The sequence below is a fragment of the Coregonus lavaretus genome (assembly GCF_964263955.1).
Source record: "Coregonus lavaretus genome assembly, chromosome: 1".
Lineage (NCBI taxonomy): Eukaryota > Metazoa > Chordata > Actinopteri > Salmoniformes > Salmonidae > Coregonus > Coregonus lavaretus.
The window spans coordinates 42,996,506-43,013,165 of NC_139988.1; the positions used below are offsets into that span (position 1 = coordinate 42,996,506).

Here is a 16,660-nt window from a genome sequence, read left to right on the forward strand (position 1 = left end):
GTGGTTCCTCAGGACAAGCTAGAGCTAGCAATGAGTAAGTGGAGCAGGGACGGTGCTCTCGTGCTATAAGGGGACATCGGCTGCGCTGATAGGCAGAATTGATCCTCTCTCAATCAGTAGATGATATGAGACACATTTGATAGAAGTACCAAACTTTTTTTTAAATGCTAGGACCGTACCGTTTTTCATGTTCTAGTATCGAAAAAGGAAAAGGAAAACGCTATGTCTGGCGCAAACCCAACACCTCTCATCACCCCGAGAACACCATCCCCACAGTGAAGCATGGTGGTGGCAGCATCATCCTGTGGGGATGTTTTTCATTGGCAGGGACTGGAAAACTGGTCAGAATTGAAGGAATGATGGATGGCGCTAAATACAGGGAAATACTTGAGGAAAACCTGTTTCAGTCTTCCAGAGATTTGAGACTGGGACGGAGGTTCACCTTCCAGCAGGACAATGACCCTAAGCATACTGCTAAAGCAACACTCAAGTGGTTTAAAGGGAAACATTTATATGTCTTGGAATGGCCTAGTCAAAGCCCAGACCTCAATCCAATTGAGAATCTGTGGTATCACTTAAAGATTGCTGTACACCAGCGGAACCCATCCAACTTGTAAGTCGCTCTGGATAAGAGCGTCTGCTAAATGACTTAAATGTAAATGTAAACTTGAAGGCACTGGAGCAGTTTTGCCTTGAAGAATGGGCAAAAATCTCAGTGGCTAGATGTGCCAAGCTTATAGAGACTTGAAGCTGTAATTGCTGCAAAAGGTGGCTCTACAAAGTATTGACTTTGAGGGGGTGAATAGCTCAAGTTTTCTGTTATTTTTTTTTTCTTGTTTGTTTCACCCCAAAAAATATTTTGCATCTTCAAAATGGTAGGCATGTTCTGTAAATCAAATGATACAAACCCCCCCAAAAACTATTTTAATTCCAGGTTGTAAGGCAACAAAATCGGAAAAATGCCAAGGGGGGTGAATCCTTTCGCAAGCCACTGTATCTGTACTTTATTTACTATTTATATTTTGGACAACTTTTACTTTTACTTCACTACTTTCCTAAAGAAAATAATGTACGTTTTACTCCATACATTTTACCTGACACCCAAAATGCTTAGCAGGACCGGAAAATGGTCCAATTCACACACTTCCCTGGTCATCTCTACTGCCTCTGATCTGGCGGACTCACTAAACACAAATTATTTGTTTGTAAATTATGTGTTGGAGTGTGCCCCTGGCTATCCGTAAATAAAATAAAAACGAAAATGGTGCCTTATGGTCATTTGAAATTATTTATACTTTTACTTTTATAATTGATACTTAAGTATATTTTAGCAATTACATTTGCTTTTGATACTTAAGTATATTTAAAACCAAACAGTTTAAAACTTTTACTCAAGTAGTATTTTACTGGGTGACTTTCACTTTTACTTGAGTCATTTTCTATGAAGGTATGTTTACTTTTACTTTTAAGTATGACATTTGGGTACTTTTTCCACCACTGGCTATAGCATTTGTGTAAATCGCCTGCCATTCCGTAGAAAAAAGAGAACCATCCTGACTACAGTGGTAAAATGAAACAATGGGCTTAAAAATAACAGACCATCTGACCAACGTTTGGGACAAACACTGACTGTCAAACACAATCAAAAACAACGATAATAAAATGTTAACAACATGTTTGTGAGAGCACCTCTGTGTCATTCAATACTTTTTTGTATTCACCATAGTACTGTTCATTCTAATGTCAATCAGGTGCTGTCATATTGATTTGGCTAAGACATACTGAGACATATAGTCATACTGCACTGTCGGAGCTAGAAGCACAAGCATTTCGCTACACCCGCAATAACATCTGCTAAACACGTGTATGTGACAAATAAAATGTGATTTGATTTGATTTTGATACTGTAGTATGTGTGGTCAGACTGACAAAGCTGTATTGGATCAATACTGTATGCCATTTCTCTCTCTCTCTCATTCCACTCTGACTCCCTCATACAGATAACATACAGAATCACTGCCGTGGACTAAAGTACATAAAATAGTATAATTCCAAAGAGGAAATACACAGAAAGGGTATTGTGTATTTTGTGACTGAGGAAAATGTGTCTCTATTTTATTGTGTAAATCAGCTACAATTATTTACAATCATAAATTGGCATGAACTTTCAAAAAGCATCCAATTACAAATTATTTGTAATTATCAATGATGTAGCACACAAGCTAGCCAAGCAAAATAAATAAACACTGTGTGGAGTCTAGTAGAAAGTGATTATTCAATCTACAGTGATCTAACCTCTATTGATATCAGGCATATTGGGGCAGATCGATAGAACAGGAATTGACTACTAGGGTGAACCATGCATTCAATTTCTATGGGCTGTGGCACATTGGTCAAAGTGTGTCAGTGAGCTGAGCCCTCTACAAGCCCTCTGCTGCTAATTGTCACACAGCTTTGTCTTATAATGGCCAGATACTCACTCTCACATACCACATCCAACCATCTTTGCCTAGATAGACAGCAGTGTGTTTCACGTAGTCTTTACAGGTTAACACACCTTCCTGTGTGTGTGTGTGCGTGTGTGTGTGCACGTGCATGAGGTTCATGGAGATGCTTTCAAATTAAGAGAACAGGTGAGTGTGAAGAATAGGGAGTGTGCATGTACGTGCGTGCACATGCACGTGCACCTGTGCCTTTGTGCTTGTGTCTGTGAATGTGTGTGCTTTCAAAGGTATGATGTTCTCAGGTGTCAGAAGAAGCTTTGATTGTTGCTTTGGGAGACTTTGCTTTTTGTTTGATTTATTCAGAGAAGCCCAATTGAGACCAGAGTCTCACAATGGTGCACCATTTTCACAATCAAGAAAATGAAACAAGAAGAATAAAAAAAACACAAGGTACAATTAGAATACTACAATGTCAACAAATAAATCATTACAGTTAATCGAAACAACTGCATCCTCAATGAATTAATCTAACACCGGAGTCCTAAACTGCCCTTGCTGCACCAGGGAATCAAGATGCAAGGAATTTTGCAGGTTATTCCAACAATGGGGGGCACTAAAACTAAAGGAGGATATACCTAAATTGGTCGAGACCAGAGGGACCTCAAGAAATAACCAACCCTGCGAAATGGGTTTGATAGCTCATTCTTTTATAGTTTAGCAACTAAGTTAGGTAAGTTGGAAGCTTGTGTAGTAGAGCTTTGTACACAAAAAGGGAGTAATGAAGTGATCTATGGGACTTCAATGAGGACCAGCCAACCTTTTGATGCGGTAATGAGTATTAAAACTGTCACCTGTGATATAGCGAAGGGCGCTATGGTAGACGGCATCTAAAGTTTTAAGAGTAGTGGCTGCTGCAATCTGGTAAATGGTGTCACCATAGTCAAGGACTGGCAGGAAAGTTGACTGTACAATCTGCTTCCTGCTATTTCTAAAGAAGAAGCCCTCTTTAAATCTTAGCTTTTTAAGTAGCACATCTGTATGTTTCTTAAACATTAAATCTTTGTCAATCTAAATGCGCAGATATTTATAGGCGGGAACCCGATCGATGGGAGAACCATCCAATGAATAAATATGAACAAACATTTTTGTGAGAATTAGAGAACAACATGTATTTAGTGTTGCCCGCAAGTACAAGTTTTAAACCAACCTGGGCTTTCTGTAAGGCAACAAGGTCAGATTGAGGCTCTAACATAACTAAGATCCAATCCTGAGGAAAAACTTTTTCACCAAGGCAAGGTGTCCAAAGTGTCTCACCCATGGGGGGATAGGGTGTATTAGACAGAGGGAGTTGAGAGGTGTCTGGGTGACTCATCCTTCTCATTTCTCTTCTCCTCTCTCCTGTTTCATTACAGACACACTATGAGGATGGAGAGTACATCATCAGACAGGGAGCCACAGGAGACACCTTCTTTATCATCAGTAAGGGAATGGTGAGACCATCATCATCATCATCATCATCATCATCCTCATTGTTATCATTGTCATTATTATAATGACCATCTTTAATGAAAAACATGGATTGTCACTGCTACCATCATCATCATCATCATCATCATCATCATTAACACGATTAGAAAGCAAATCATCTGACACCATCATATTGATCAACAAGTCAGGTGTTGGGGGGTCTGGTGCAGTACTGAAAGTGGTTAGAGAGGGTGGTAGAGATCCAGAGCTCTCAGCCAGACATGTCACCTTCTGTCCCAGCTAAGGAGACAAATAAGGTCAACAACCCATTCAAATGATCAAGATGTATCTATCTGTCTCAACTAGTAGAACAAACATCTCTCTCTCTCTTTCTCTCTCTCTCTCGCTGCCCTTTATCCTTCCCTGTCCACATTCGTCTCTCCTTCTCTCTCTCAATCCCTCTGTTTCTTTTCCTGGCTCTTCCTTTCCCTTTCTGTCCTCCAGATCATATTAAAAGTTTAATTATCGCTCTCCTTTAGATTTATTCAGCGTGATTATGTGTTTCTGGAGGACGTGATGTTATACCTGAATACAACTGGCTAATGAATAAAGATAGAAGCCTTAATTAAGACAAACGACCTTCTATATATTTACTCTGTGTCATGACTTCCTCCGAAGCTGCCACCTCTCCTTGTTCAGGCAGGCTTCGGCGTTCGTCGTCACCAGCCTTCTAGCCACTGCTGCTCTGCATCTCATCATTCCATTGGTTTTGTCTTGTTTATTACACACACCTGGTTGATATCCCTTCATCAGTACCTGTATAAGTGTTCCCTCTGCCACCTTGTCTTTGTGTGTGATTGTTTATTGTGGAGGATAGTGAAGCTCGGTGGAGCGCCGTGCATTTTGTATTGCCGCGATATTTCCCAGTGTGCCGTGTATTTTCCAGTGCGCCTGTTTTGCGCACTAGAGTGTTTTGACGCATTTCTGCGTAACTCTGTAATTGCGGAATAAAGCCTGTTATTCTGTGATTTACCCTCCAGCGCCTGACTCCTTCGACATCACCTCATCACACTCTGGTCAGTTCTGCTGGACCTCCATTGCTCAGTTGTCAGCTAGCTAATGACCTGGTCAGTGGCTCCTCACAGACCATAGCACCAAGAAGTCCATATAAGATGTAGAAGGATTTAGCATGCACAGAGATATCCATCGCCCCTGCTCTGCATTAGCCTCACTCTGATGTTTAATAATGTAGTGATTAGTGAACCGTACAGTTACAGAAATGTACATTACAGAAGGGTTTGATGTACAGTGTAGCACATGGCTTATCACAGTAAAGTGATGGCTGAGATTGAGTCTGTCCCATAGGTCCCTTCTCTCAGAATGTGTAATTGCTCACTCCCCCTCATGGATTTAAACTGGTACCCCCACCCCTGTGTCCAGGTGAATGTGACCAGGGAAGACAAGTCCAACGGGGATCCTGTCTACCTCCGCAGCATGGGGAAAGGAGACTGGTTCGGAGAGAAGGCCATGCAGGGGTAAGACTGATAAACCCTCTACCCGCACCTCTCGCTCCCTCTCCTTGCCCCCCTCTCTTCTCTATCTCTCTCTTTACCTCCCTCTATTTCCTTCATTTATCTTACTTTCTCTCTCTACCTCCCCCTCTGTCTCTCCCTTTCAATCTCTATCCCTCTTCCTCTTTCTCCTTGGCAGGTGCTCTGTGGCAATGGATGCTAAAGTGCATTAATTCAGAATTGTGACTAGAATGTATGTTGTGTGCATACCCCCCATTAACCACATGCATCTCATGGCTTAAATTATCTCCCTCCTGACACAATGTGAAGTGCCTTGAGAGCCAAATATGTTGGCACCCTTGCACTTTACAATGGAGTTGTTCCGTTTTTTGCAGAATGTTCCGTTTTTTCTTTTCAAATCTAGTTGAATGGCTATTTTTACTTGGTAGGCCCCTGCAACTTACCACAGGTGAGGTAAATGAGAATCAAACAAATACACGTTTAAACACCAAAAGTTTTCAATTGAATCTTATTTTAGAATATATAGTGAAATAGCGAAGTAGTGAATAGCCAAACAAATTGCACCAACTCTTTTGCACTGCTTCTATGCACACTCACTGGACTCTACCCACACATATCCTACACTGACACTCCAAAACACACACACACTACATATGCTTACACACACAAAACATACACACACACAGATAGTCTTGTACAGCTAACCTTGTGGGGACACACAATTCAGTCCCATTCAAAATCCAATTTTCCCTAACCCCTAAACCTAAACCTAACCCGTACTCTAACCCTAACCCAAGCTCCTAGCTGCTAACCCTAATACTAACCCTAGCTCCTAACCCTAACCCTAAAACTAACCCTAGCTCCTAACCCTAAACCTAATTCTAACCCTAACACTAAACACCCTAGAAACAGCATTTGACCTTGTGGGGACCAACAAAATGTCCCCAGTTGGTCAAATTTGTGTTTGTTTACTATTTTTGTGGGGACTTCTGGTCAATCAAGGGTTTTTCTTTATTTCTACTATTTTCTACATTGTAGAATGATAGTGAAGACATCACAACTATGAAATAACACATATGGAATCATGTAGTAACCAAAAAAGTGTTAAACAAACCTAAATATATTTAACATTTGAGATTCTTCAAATAGCCACCCATTGCCTTGATGACAGCTTTGCACACTCTTTTGTGGTTACTACATGATTCAATATGTGTTATTTAATAGTTTTGATGTCTTCACTATTATTCTACAATGTAGAAAATAGTAAAAATAAAGTTCTAAAACTTTTGACCGGTAGTGTACGTGTTCGTGAGAGTCACACCTTTCCACATATTAGTGTGTATAGCAAACTGTTCGGACGCTACAGACAGAAGTTGGCAGATCGGCTGTACCGACTTCAGATGAGTCCCAAGAGGTAGAAACACGGAGAACACCATCGTGTTCGTGAGAGTCTCATCTTTCCATGGAGGGGTCATAATAGTTTGTAGGCCAAACTGTTCGGACGCTACAGATGATTTTGTGAGAAGACTGATTTTTGGGATGTTTCATGGTCTGACAAACATTGCTTTAGCTCTGTCACCTTTCACCGCAGAGTGCGACATCGGCAGATGCGGTGGATTGAGTGACAAATACATTTGATTTGATACTATAACCTAAGAAGAGAGTGTATCATGTACATTCATCTCGTTGGTAGATGTTCTAGGAAAAGAGAAACATATTTTTTGTCCCCGATAGGTCAGCACAACATCTGATGTCATATTCTTCCTACCATTGTGAGATGTGAGCTCCCATTTGAGGTGTAGATCCATCAACAGTTCAGACAATGTGTTCTATGCTGCACCATTCTGTCATTCGGGGGAGTATGTTTGTGTGTGTGGTTGTGCGTGTGCTTGTGCTTGTGCTTGTGTGCATTAATGTGTGTGGGTTGATAGGAGGGTCAGCAGAGGATGAGAGATTTTTAAAGAGTGTGACGTTGACAGAAAATGGAAACAATTTGATTGGTGCTGGTGTCAGGCCCCACCCCAGCCTGTATTTTCATAACCCCCTCCTTAGGACACCAGAGCACCATCCAATTACCAGTTGAATTCAAATGCTCAACTGGAAATGGACACCGCCGGCCGGCTCTCTGCTGTGCTGCTCTAAGGGACATTTCAAACATATGCAGCTGCTCTCTCTCTCTGTCTCTCTCTCTGTCTCTCTCTCTGTCCCTCTCTCTGTCTCTCTCTCTGTCTCTCTCTCTCTCTGTGTTTACAAGCAAATGTGAAGGTGCAAATAAATTATTTGCAGAGGTTAACAGACAGCAGATTTTTTTTGACAACTACTATCGTCAATATCAACAATTTGACAGCAAAAAAAGACATCACGGGATCCACTAAGGTCCACTATCCCACCCACCGGGCTGTATTGGGTTGTTGGTGTCTTAATGAAAGGGAATCACCATGGTGTGTAAATAATACAAACACTGTGCACCTTTTTATGAGGCAAATTAGCACAGGTGGCAGCTTAGTCTCTGTGTGTGTATTAGTTAGGGTAAAGTGCTCTGTTCATTATCTGAGATAGAAAGCAATAAGGAACTCACAGGGATATAATGTGTGTGTGTACGTGTACGTGTGTGTTTGTGTGCATTTTTTCTACATGAAGAAGGAAAAATAAATGTGCCCTGTCCTCTTGAGACAGGTGTACCTGCCAAAACACTGTTGACAACAGTAGCACAATGGCAGAGGGGCTACATTTGGCACATAGTCACAATTCACACTGAGCAGGTGTTTACGATGGCAAGTACCAGGATGTACCACTCAGGGACTGGATTTAGTTCCTTAATACCCCCCTTCTCCCCCTTCAGCCTCCCTCCTTCATATGCCTTGTGCGTGCCCATGTGAGAAAAGCCCCTCTCTCTCTCCTTTCACTGTGTCTTTACCCCAGCACTCCTAAATGGTTGCCTCTTCTCTTTTTTTCTCCTCTCCTCTCCTCTCCTCTCCTCTCCTCTCCTCTCCTCTCCTCTCCTCTCCTCTCCTCTCCTCTCCTCTCCTCTCCTCTCCTCTCCTCTCCTCTCCTCTCCTCTCCTCTCCTCTCCTCTCCTCTCCTCTCCTCTCCTCTCCTCTCCACTCCACTCCACTCCACTGGTGAAACCCTTGTCGTTTCCAGCAGCTGTGACCTTTTCAGATAGTGGGTGTTTGGAAAGTGGGTGGTGGTGGGGGGGTGTATGAGGAGGCTGGATGGCATGAGAAGGACTTGTCACCTTGGTCCATGTGAAAGAAGTTGCGTAGCTGTGAATACATATGGGTCATTCCTCCCCTGCTTTGACACCAGAGTGTGACTTGACTCACATGTCAACAGCTCTAATGGTGATACGCGTTCTCACCGTTCTGATGTAAAGCTTGATTCCGTTCTTGTTTAGTACTGTATTTTGTACTGTATTTAGTGTATGCTCGTCTTTTGGCAACAGAGTTTTCCTGTTATGAATTTGGATAAAGTAGAATAGGTTTCAATGTGTCATAGAGTGGTATCACTTGACTCTGAGATCTGCAAGTTTGTGTAGACAGCTTGCATGGACTCGCCTACCCAGCTTTAAGTGTAGATTTTACTGTGCACAGTGATACGGTGTTTGTGTGTGAGGACCAGTCGTGCTTGTTAGACTGGAGGGCTATGGAGTCCTGGGACGACTCAGACTCTGAGAGCGACTGGGGAGACGAGTCCTCGAAAGAAGAGGATATTGATGGTTTCACTGACAATACAGAGTAAAGCTGGCTATACTTTGTTACCATTACCTGTCGCTAATGTCCATGTATTTGTCAAAACAAAGCTTTATAATCCTAATATGAAATGTTTCGATCGGAAAGTAATTTTTTTATATATTAAATGTCTTTCTATGGAATATTATTGTGTTGATTGTATAGCAGTGTTTGAATGATTTATCAAAATTAGGAACAAAATGTTTTTATTTTGTAATAAAAAAAAAAATCATTTTAAGCACAAACCTAGTCATTAATGTTTGATCAAATAAGGTGCTGCTGTATTTTGAGTTACTAATGACTATGTGTGTTCCAGGGAGGACATCAGGACAGCAAACGTCATCGCTGCAGAGACTGTTACATGTCTGGTCATTGACAGAGAGTGAGTGTTCAAAACATCCTCAGTACCTCCTTTTGTATTCTGAAATGGTTTTGATAATTTGGTCAAGAATATCACATAACAAATGCCATTTAGCAGACACTTCTATCCAAAGCGACTTACAGTCATGCGTGCATAAATTTTTTGTATCAGTGGCCCTGGGAATCAAACCCACAATCCTGACATTGCAAACGCTGTACTCTACCAACTGAGCCACTTATTTAATTAATTACATTCTTTCAAATGAAATTAATGTTGATCTACAAGATATGTACAGTAAGTGACATTATTCCTTAAGAGTCTAAGCTGGGGGGGGGGGGTTCTACTAAGCAAACACATGGAATTGTTTTAAGATGGTCATACCATTTAACTATTTGTTCTTTAATTTTAGGACCACTTTAGGTATAATATTTTAAATAAAAAAACATTATTGGATGAAACATTGAATTTGGCCTTACTGCTATTCGCCCATAGAAAACATGGAAAAACAGATAGAATAAATTAAAACCAAGTTTGTTTTAAAGTGTCGTATATCTGAGCGATATAAGAAAGATCAGGATTTTATTGGGACACTAAACTACTTTAATGTATACTGTACTTCCATTATTTTTTTATAAACTGGTACTGGGCTACCATCAGACGAGTCTTGTGAGGCTTGTGGGCACCCTAGAGCAAAACATGTACATTTTCAGAGAGTCTCACCTTTCCATAGAGGGGTCATATTAGTGTGTAGCCCAAACTGCTCAGACGCTACAGGCTTTTTTGTGAAAATACCATTTTTCGGGATGTCTCATGGTCTGATAAACACCGCTATAGCTTGGCCACCCTCCATGCAGATGCGGAAGGCCGCCATTAGCGGATGCGGTAAATTGAGACACAGCCCATGTAAACAATTATATTTCATTTAAACAGATAGATTTTGATAGGGATTTTTTTATTATGCTAATTTAATTTCCACGGGTGTGCAGACATCGACTCTAGGATAAACAAAGTCTCATTATTAAATCATGGTCTGTCATTGTGTCACCAATAACACCAGGCAGTATATCAGTTAGCTGTAATGCAAGAGCAGGGCTTGGTGGTGTCAATTTAGCCCCTGTTATGGAGCAGGCCTCTCATGGGCAACCCTGTGTCTTAGTGAGTGAGTCATCTAAATGAGAGTGGTGATTATTATGGTCTGTCTCTCTGTCTGTCACACAGACTGCAAATGCTCTATCACCTCACATAGCCAGCTTGCCATATGTCACCCAGAACTGGTTGGGTTTGGAGCCAGGGTGAGAGAGACGTTAAGGGTGGCAGGCAGCCTGCAATTTTTCTGGAAAGAAGGAGAGGGAAGAGAGAGGGAAGGAAAGAGAGAGAGAATGAGAGTCAGGGGATAATGGTGAGAGGGAAATTCCAGCACAGATGTGTGTGCTTGCATGTGTGCGCACTCGTGTGTGTGTGTGTATGCATGTCACCATGTGGGTATTTTGGGAAGAGGATTTAACCTTGTCAGCCAGGGTTGTCATCTGGTCTTTCAGCTGTAAACATCTCAATTTAAATGCATCTTTATCATTATTATCCATCATTTTCATATTCATGAGTATTAGCTTAATGATTTATGGGTCTAGGGTTCAAGCACATCCAAATAGAGATGATATATGTAGGGAATCTGGGTATTATAAAGTAAACAGATGGTCTTGTAAAGTGAGACCAAGTGGTTTCCACTTCAAACAACAATCTTATAAAGGTTTATTAAACATTCATAACGTTTTCATATGTACTATAAAGATGCAATACACAGCTGCACTAGATGAGTCATATGGAGAATAAATGGCTAGGGATATCTATAGAAACCTGCCTATTAAGTACATCCTATCAATTACAATTATCAATGGGCTGGAGCTGGAATTGTTAATGAACCACAACACCAATTAGCAATGTTTTTGTCATTTAGACAACTGACGTAATTACTTAAAGAGACAACAATACATACAGTATATATCAAGATATAACAGCTTCTTCAATGGAATGGGATCAATGTCTTGATCAACATTTCTCACAAACACTGTTTCAATTCCTGTGCTGCAGTTCGTTCAAGCACCTGATTGGAGGGTTGGAGGAGGTGTCCAGTAAAGGCTGTGAGGATGCTGAGGCCAAGGCTAGGTAAGTCACATTTATTTATTTCATTGTCTACTCATTTCTAATTTTATTAGCTGGCTTTACTTGGCTTTGTGGTTTGGTAAATTCTCTGGTGACAGACCTGGAAGTGAAAGTCGTGACCTCTACCGCACCCCTTGGAGGAACCAATATGTTATCTGTAACCGTGGAAACAGGAGCATAGCACCAGACACCAGGCACCCTGGCACCTTGGTGCTTTGGTGTGTTATTGTTGTTGGCATAAAGAGATGCCAGCTCAGAGCAGGGTAATGTTGTGAGACAAGTTGAGGACAAACAAAAACTGTGGTTTAGACCAAAAACCGTGGTTTAAACATGGTTTTATGACACCTTTGGGAACTCTTTTGGTAGTATTTTGTTCTTTGTTGAAAGTCAGTATGGCATATTTAAACCTGTTGTTGTAAACCTTACATACAGTTATTTCAGGCTACATGGCTGTGTGTACCTCAGAGTATGGTAGATTTGAAATGTCAGCCTCCCAAACTGAAATTCCTTTTTTGGGGAAGTATAAATTAAAATAACGGTTCACTGTTATGCTTACTTCCTGGAAAAAGACGAGAATGGAGAGAGATACTTTTGTGTTGGTCACTGTCGTGAGGCCTCCGTCTGAGACAGACAGTGAATAGAGTCTGTCCTGGAACCTACTGTACAATATTCTGCATTGTGTCCAATATGATAAATTGTTAATATCTTTCAGAATAATTCCATCCCAGGTTGTGCAGTTGGATTCAAGGTGGTTGTATACAATACAAACGTTTGTGTTGTATTGTTGTATCTCATAAAGGATCTCATCTTTCAAAATGAATTTGACCAGATTTGCAAGAAACAGGGGGGTGTATATATTTGTTTCATCACACTTGTATAGAATAACTAATTGTTTTTCAGAATATCTGCAATTCTCCACAATTCTACACATTTTAATGAATTTATTCTTACTTTCATGCTCAACTACAGAAATAATAGTTTGGTTTAGCTATTGCTGTCTTTTACCTGTGATGATAATGGTACAAGTTCTCCATCTAGTGGTCATTAGCTAGTCTTACAACACCAAATGAGCTGTTGACTGAGGTAGGGCTGAATTGAGCTGTAACGCATCCCTCCTCAGGTCACTTGGTCAGGAAAAACTCCTGGCCTTAACCATCACCCCTTGACTTGTGACACTCTTGACAGAGAGAGGGGACAACTGGGTAGTTCCACCTCAAAAAGCACAAGAAAGAGGATAATTGAAAAAAGCTAATTGATTGCATTCAAATTGGCCATTTTAATTTATAGGATTCATATCATATTCAATAAATATAGTACCTAACATCCGATTTGGACCAAACTTTTTTTCTAACAATGACAACTTAGACATGAGGAATCCAAAGGAATGGTCAAAAGCCACCCATGGACCACCCACACCAATCCCACCCCAACAACGAGTATATAGTGTCAGTTCTCTGTGTCTGACAAGTAGTATGGAGCTGCAGCTCAGAGTATTGTTTCTGCATCCTATGTAATGTATTCCCAGTGAATTTTGTGATTTTTTTCCCCCAATCACACCATTAAGCTGATAAGGCCCACTGGATTAAACTAAAAACAAGAGAGGACACTGGGAGTTGGGGATATCGGCGACTGGGCGTGTGGAAAATGGCCCTGTGTCTTGCCAGGACAAGGGGAGGGTGACCGTTCAATTGAATGAACATGTCTTGTCTGTCCCTGCAGGTACGAAGTAGAGAATTCTTTCTTCTCCAACCTCAACCTGGCTGACTTCAACATCATCGACACACTGGGGGTTGGTGGCTTTGGCCGCGTAGAGCTGGTAGGAACCACAGCTGCCACTTGCCGGCCTCCTGACCTAATATCAAGCTATAGCTTAACGAAAGGTGCCTTGTATAGACTTGTGTTGCCAGAATGTTGAATAAACTGTCATTTGAACTTCCTCTGCCGGTTGTCCACTTATGCAAAAAATATGAGACAAAGTATCCACAGAAACGTATCACTAAACACATTTTTTTAATGCTGGTACTGCCATTCTATCACCTGGCACATGCGCAAAACCATGCAAACACCTGCATGAGCTTGATTAGTATGCATGCATCGCGAGCATGTATTTACAATGTGTGTGCGTACATCAGGTGAACAAACAAACCGTGGGAGACCCGTGTTTTGAAGTCGGTTTAATGACACTTTCCTGTGGATATTTTGTCTCAAATTTCCAACGGCATAAGGACGAATTTAGAGGACAAATGGCAAAGTTAAAATTAAAGTTTATTCAACATTCTGACTTGTAAAGGGACTGTTCACTCTTCTGGAATCTATGTTAGCGATAAGTGTGGGTCCACACTAGGAAGCGTAAGAGGCTAAGCTGCCACTTACATTGTATTGCATTGATGTTTCATTTAACCGTTGCTTAGAGCTAACAGTGCTCTCCTCTCTCCTCTGTCGACAGGTCCAGCTGAAGAGTGATGAGGTGAAGACGTTTGCCATGAAGATCCTGAAGAAGCGTCACATCGTGGACACGCGACAGCAAGAGCATATCCGCTCTGAGAAACTCATCATGCAGGAGGCCCACTCTGACTTCATTGTCAGGTAGAGACTTGCATGCAACGCCTTTCCACAGACACTTTTAATTCACAGTAAAACATACAGAGGACCCACCCTCCCTCACCACTGTCTTGATATCTTTGCACTCTGTGTTTTGTGTTCAGACTGTACAGGACGTTTAAGGACAGTAAGTACCTCTACATGCTGATGGAGGCTTGTCTGGGAGGAGAGCTGTGGACCATTCTTAGAGACCGGTGAGTCTTAGGTCAATATTTCAACTAATTTCATTGTGCCCACATGTGTTTCAGTGAGTCTGTGGAAGTGATAGTCGATGTGTGCCTGTTTAAAATGTGACTTATTTTAAAGAGGTTATTGATACTTCCTTCTCCAGGGGTTCATTTGAGGATTCAACCACCAGGTTCTACACAGCGTGTGTGGTGGAAGCATTCGCCTACCTGCATTCCAAAGGGATCATCTACAGAGACCTCAAACCAGAGAACCTTATACTGGACCACAGGGGCTATGCCAAGCTAGTAAGAGACACACAACAATGTGGATTCAGAGCTTGATGACCTAAACCTCTAACCCTTTGATATATTAACGCTGTAGGTTACCTCTAAGAATGTGTTTCCCATGTCCTTTGTATAGGTGGACTTTGGCTTTGCCAAGAAGATCGGGTTTGGGAAGAAAACATGGACGTTCTGTGGAACACCAGAATACGTGGCACCAGAGATCATTCTGAACAAAGGCCACGACATCTCAGCTGACTACTGGTCTCTAGGAATCCTCATGTTTGAGCTCCTCACTGGCAGGTACAGACAAACCTGATAATTACTCTTAAATAAAAGTGTAAGGCCAGATGTTAATTGAGATTGGGATAGAATTGAGTGTCTATCTCCACCCATGTCTTCCAGCCCTCCCTTCTCTGGCCCTGATCCCATGAAGACATATAACATCATCCTGAGGGGCATTGACATGATCGAATTTCCAAAGAAGATTACCAAAAATGCTGCCAACTTAATAAAAAAACTATGCAGGTGAGTCCCAAACCATTTTGTCCACACTCAACAATTACTGTTGAATGTAATTTAGTGTTAGCAAGATTATTAATGATCCATTGATCCAAATGTGTCCATTTTAGGGACAATCCTTCGGAAAGACTGGGAAACTTGAAAAATGGTGTCAAAGACATCCAAAAGCACAAGTAAGTTAATGGATATGGATAGCCATATTTATCTACTCATCTTCCCATGTTTATATATTTAAAGTAACTGTCCAGTGTTTCCAGATTTCTATGAAATATGATCTGTAATTAATTACAATATGAGTTAAATAGTTCTCCTTCCAAAAAATTGAAACTAAGTATGTTAAAAATCAGTTTTTCTTTGTTGGAATGGTGTGGGCGTACCCCAACAACAGAATGGTGTGGGCGTATACCGGTCATTAAAAATATTCATGCGAGTAGACAGCTGATTGGCCAGCTCATCCTCCTCAGGAGAATGACATCATCCTCTATGAGGAAATAGCAAGCATTTTTTAAACGGTCTGTTTGAGATAAAGTTTGAGGTGGGATTTTAGATTTTATTTATTTTTTATTTATGCTTTGTCAACAACATTACTTCGGTATGAGTTACCAGAATATTAACTTTTATAGGTGAGATTTTCACTGGACAGTTACTTAAAAAATGTCTATACATTTACAGATGGTTTGAGGGCTTTAACTGGGAAGGTCTAAGGAAGGGAACGCTGACACCCCCTATCATCCCTAATGTAAGTCACAAACCAACATTTTTGCAGCAAGCTGTTTGCATCAGGGTTTCAAGTGGCTCAATTCTGTATTTTTCTGTCAATCAGGTGACATCATCAACGGACACAAGTAACTTTGACAACTTCCCAGAGGACAATGAAGACCCGCCCCCAGATGACAACTCTGGCTGGGACAAAGATTTTTAAAACGTCACCCCCACCCCCAAAACCAAATTAGCTTCTGTCATTGGCCTGGGGGCCTACTTCAGGATGTAGCTGAATGCTAAAGACTGCGATAAAAGGAAGTGGAGAGGGGAGGAGAGAAAGAGGACAACAACTGCTCTGGGTCACCAATATGCCTTTGCTACACGTGGCTCTGGGACTAGCATGTAATGACCGTAGTACTTCCTCAGTGTTCTCACACATATGCACATGCAAGCAAATACACACGCATGCACACACACGCACATACACGCAAACACACACACACACACACACACACACACACACACACACACACGCACACACACAACGCAAGTCCTGCAGCTAAAACAATGCCTATTTATTTAGCAGAGAGAGTGTGTGAGAATGCAAGTATGTACAATATACAGGTAACTGCCAAAAATAAAGGAAGCACCAACATAAAGTGTCTTAATAGGGCGTTGGGCCACCACGAGC

The 16,660-nt window shown here is 41.3% G+C and overlaps 1 protein-coding gene across 2 annotated transcripts in view; it reads left to right on the forward strand.

Moving 5' to 3' along the window:
- The window catches only part of LOC311129343 (cGMP-dependent protein kinase 1-like), a gene marked incomplete at both ends in the record, with an annotated part of 187,012 nt that extends 170,823 nt beyond the window's left edge, over window positions 1-16,189 (forward strand). The window contains 13 exons of one of the 2 annotated variants that reach the window (XM_084161611.1): window positions 3,857-3,934; window positions 5,352-5,446; window positions 9,491-9,556; window positions 11,624-11,698; window positions 13,415-13,511; window positions 14,142-14,281; window positions 14,401-14,490; window positions 14,628-14,769; window positions 14,885-15,048; window positions 15,151-15,273; window positions 15,378-15,440; window positions 15,940-16,006; window positions 16,091-16,189. In XM_084161611.1, the coding sequence (XP_084017737.1) occupies window positions 3,857-3,934; window positions 5,352-5,446; window positions 9,491-9,556; window positions 11,624-11,698; window positions 13,415-13,511; window positions 14,142-14,281; window positions 14,401-14,490; window positions 14,628-14,769; window positions 14,885-15,048; window positions 15,151-15,273; window positions 15,378-15,440; window positions 15,940-16,006; window positions 16,091-16,189 (1,299 nt within the window). Of the gene's footprint in view, window positions 1-3,856; window positions 3,935-5,351; window positions 5,451-9,490; window positions 9,557-11,623; window positions 11,699-13,414; window positions 13,512-14,141; window positions 14,282-14,400; window positions 14,491-14,627; window positions 14,770-14,884; window positions 15,049-15,150; window positions 15,274-15,377; window positions 15,441-15,939; window positions 16,007-16,090 lie in introns of those variants that run through there. The other variant, XM_084161612.1, reaches the window with a different exon arrangement.
- Window positions 16,190-16,660: the final 471 nt, after the last annotated feature.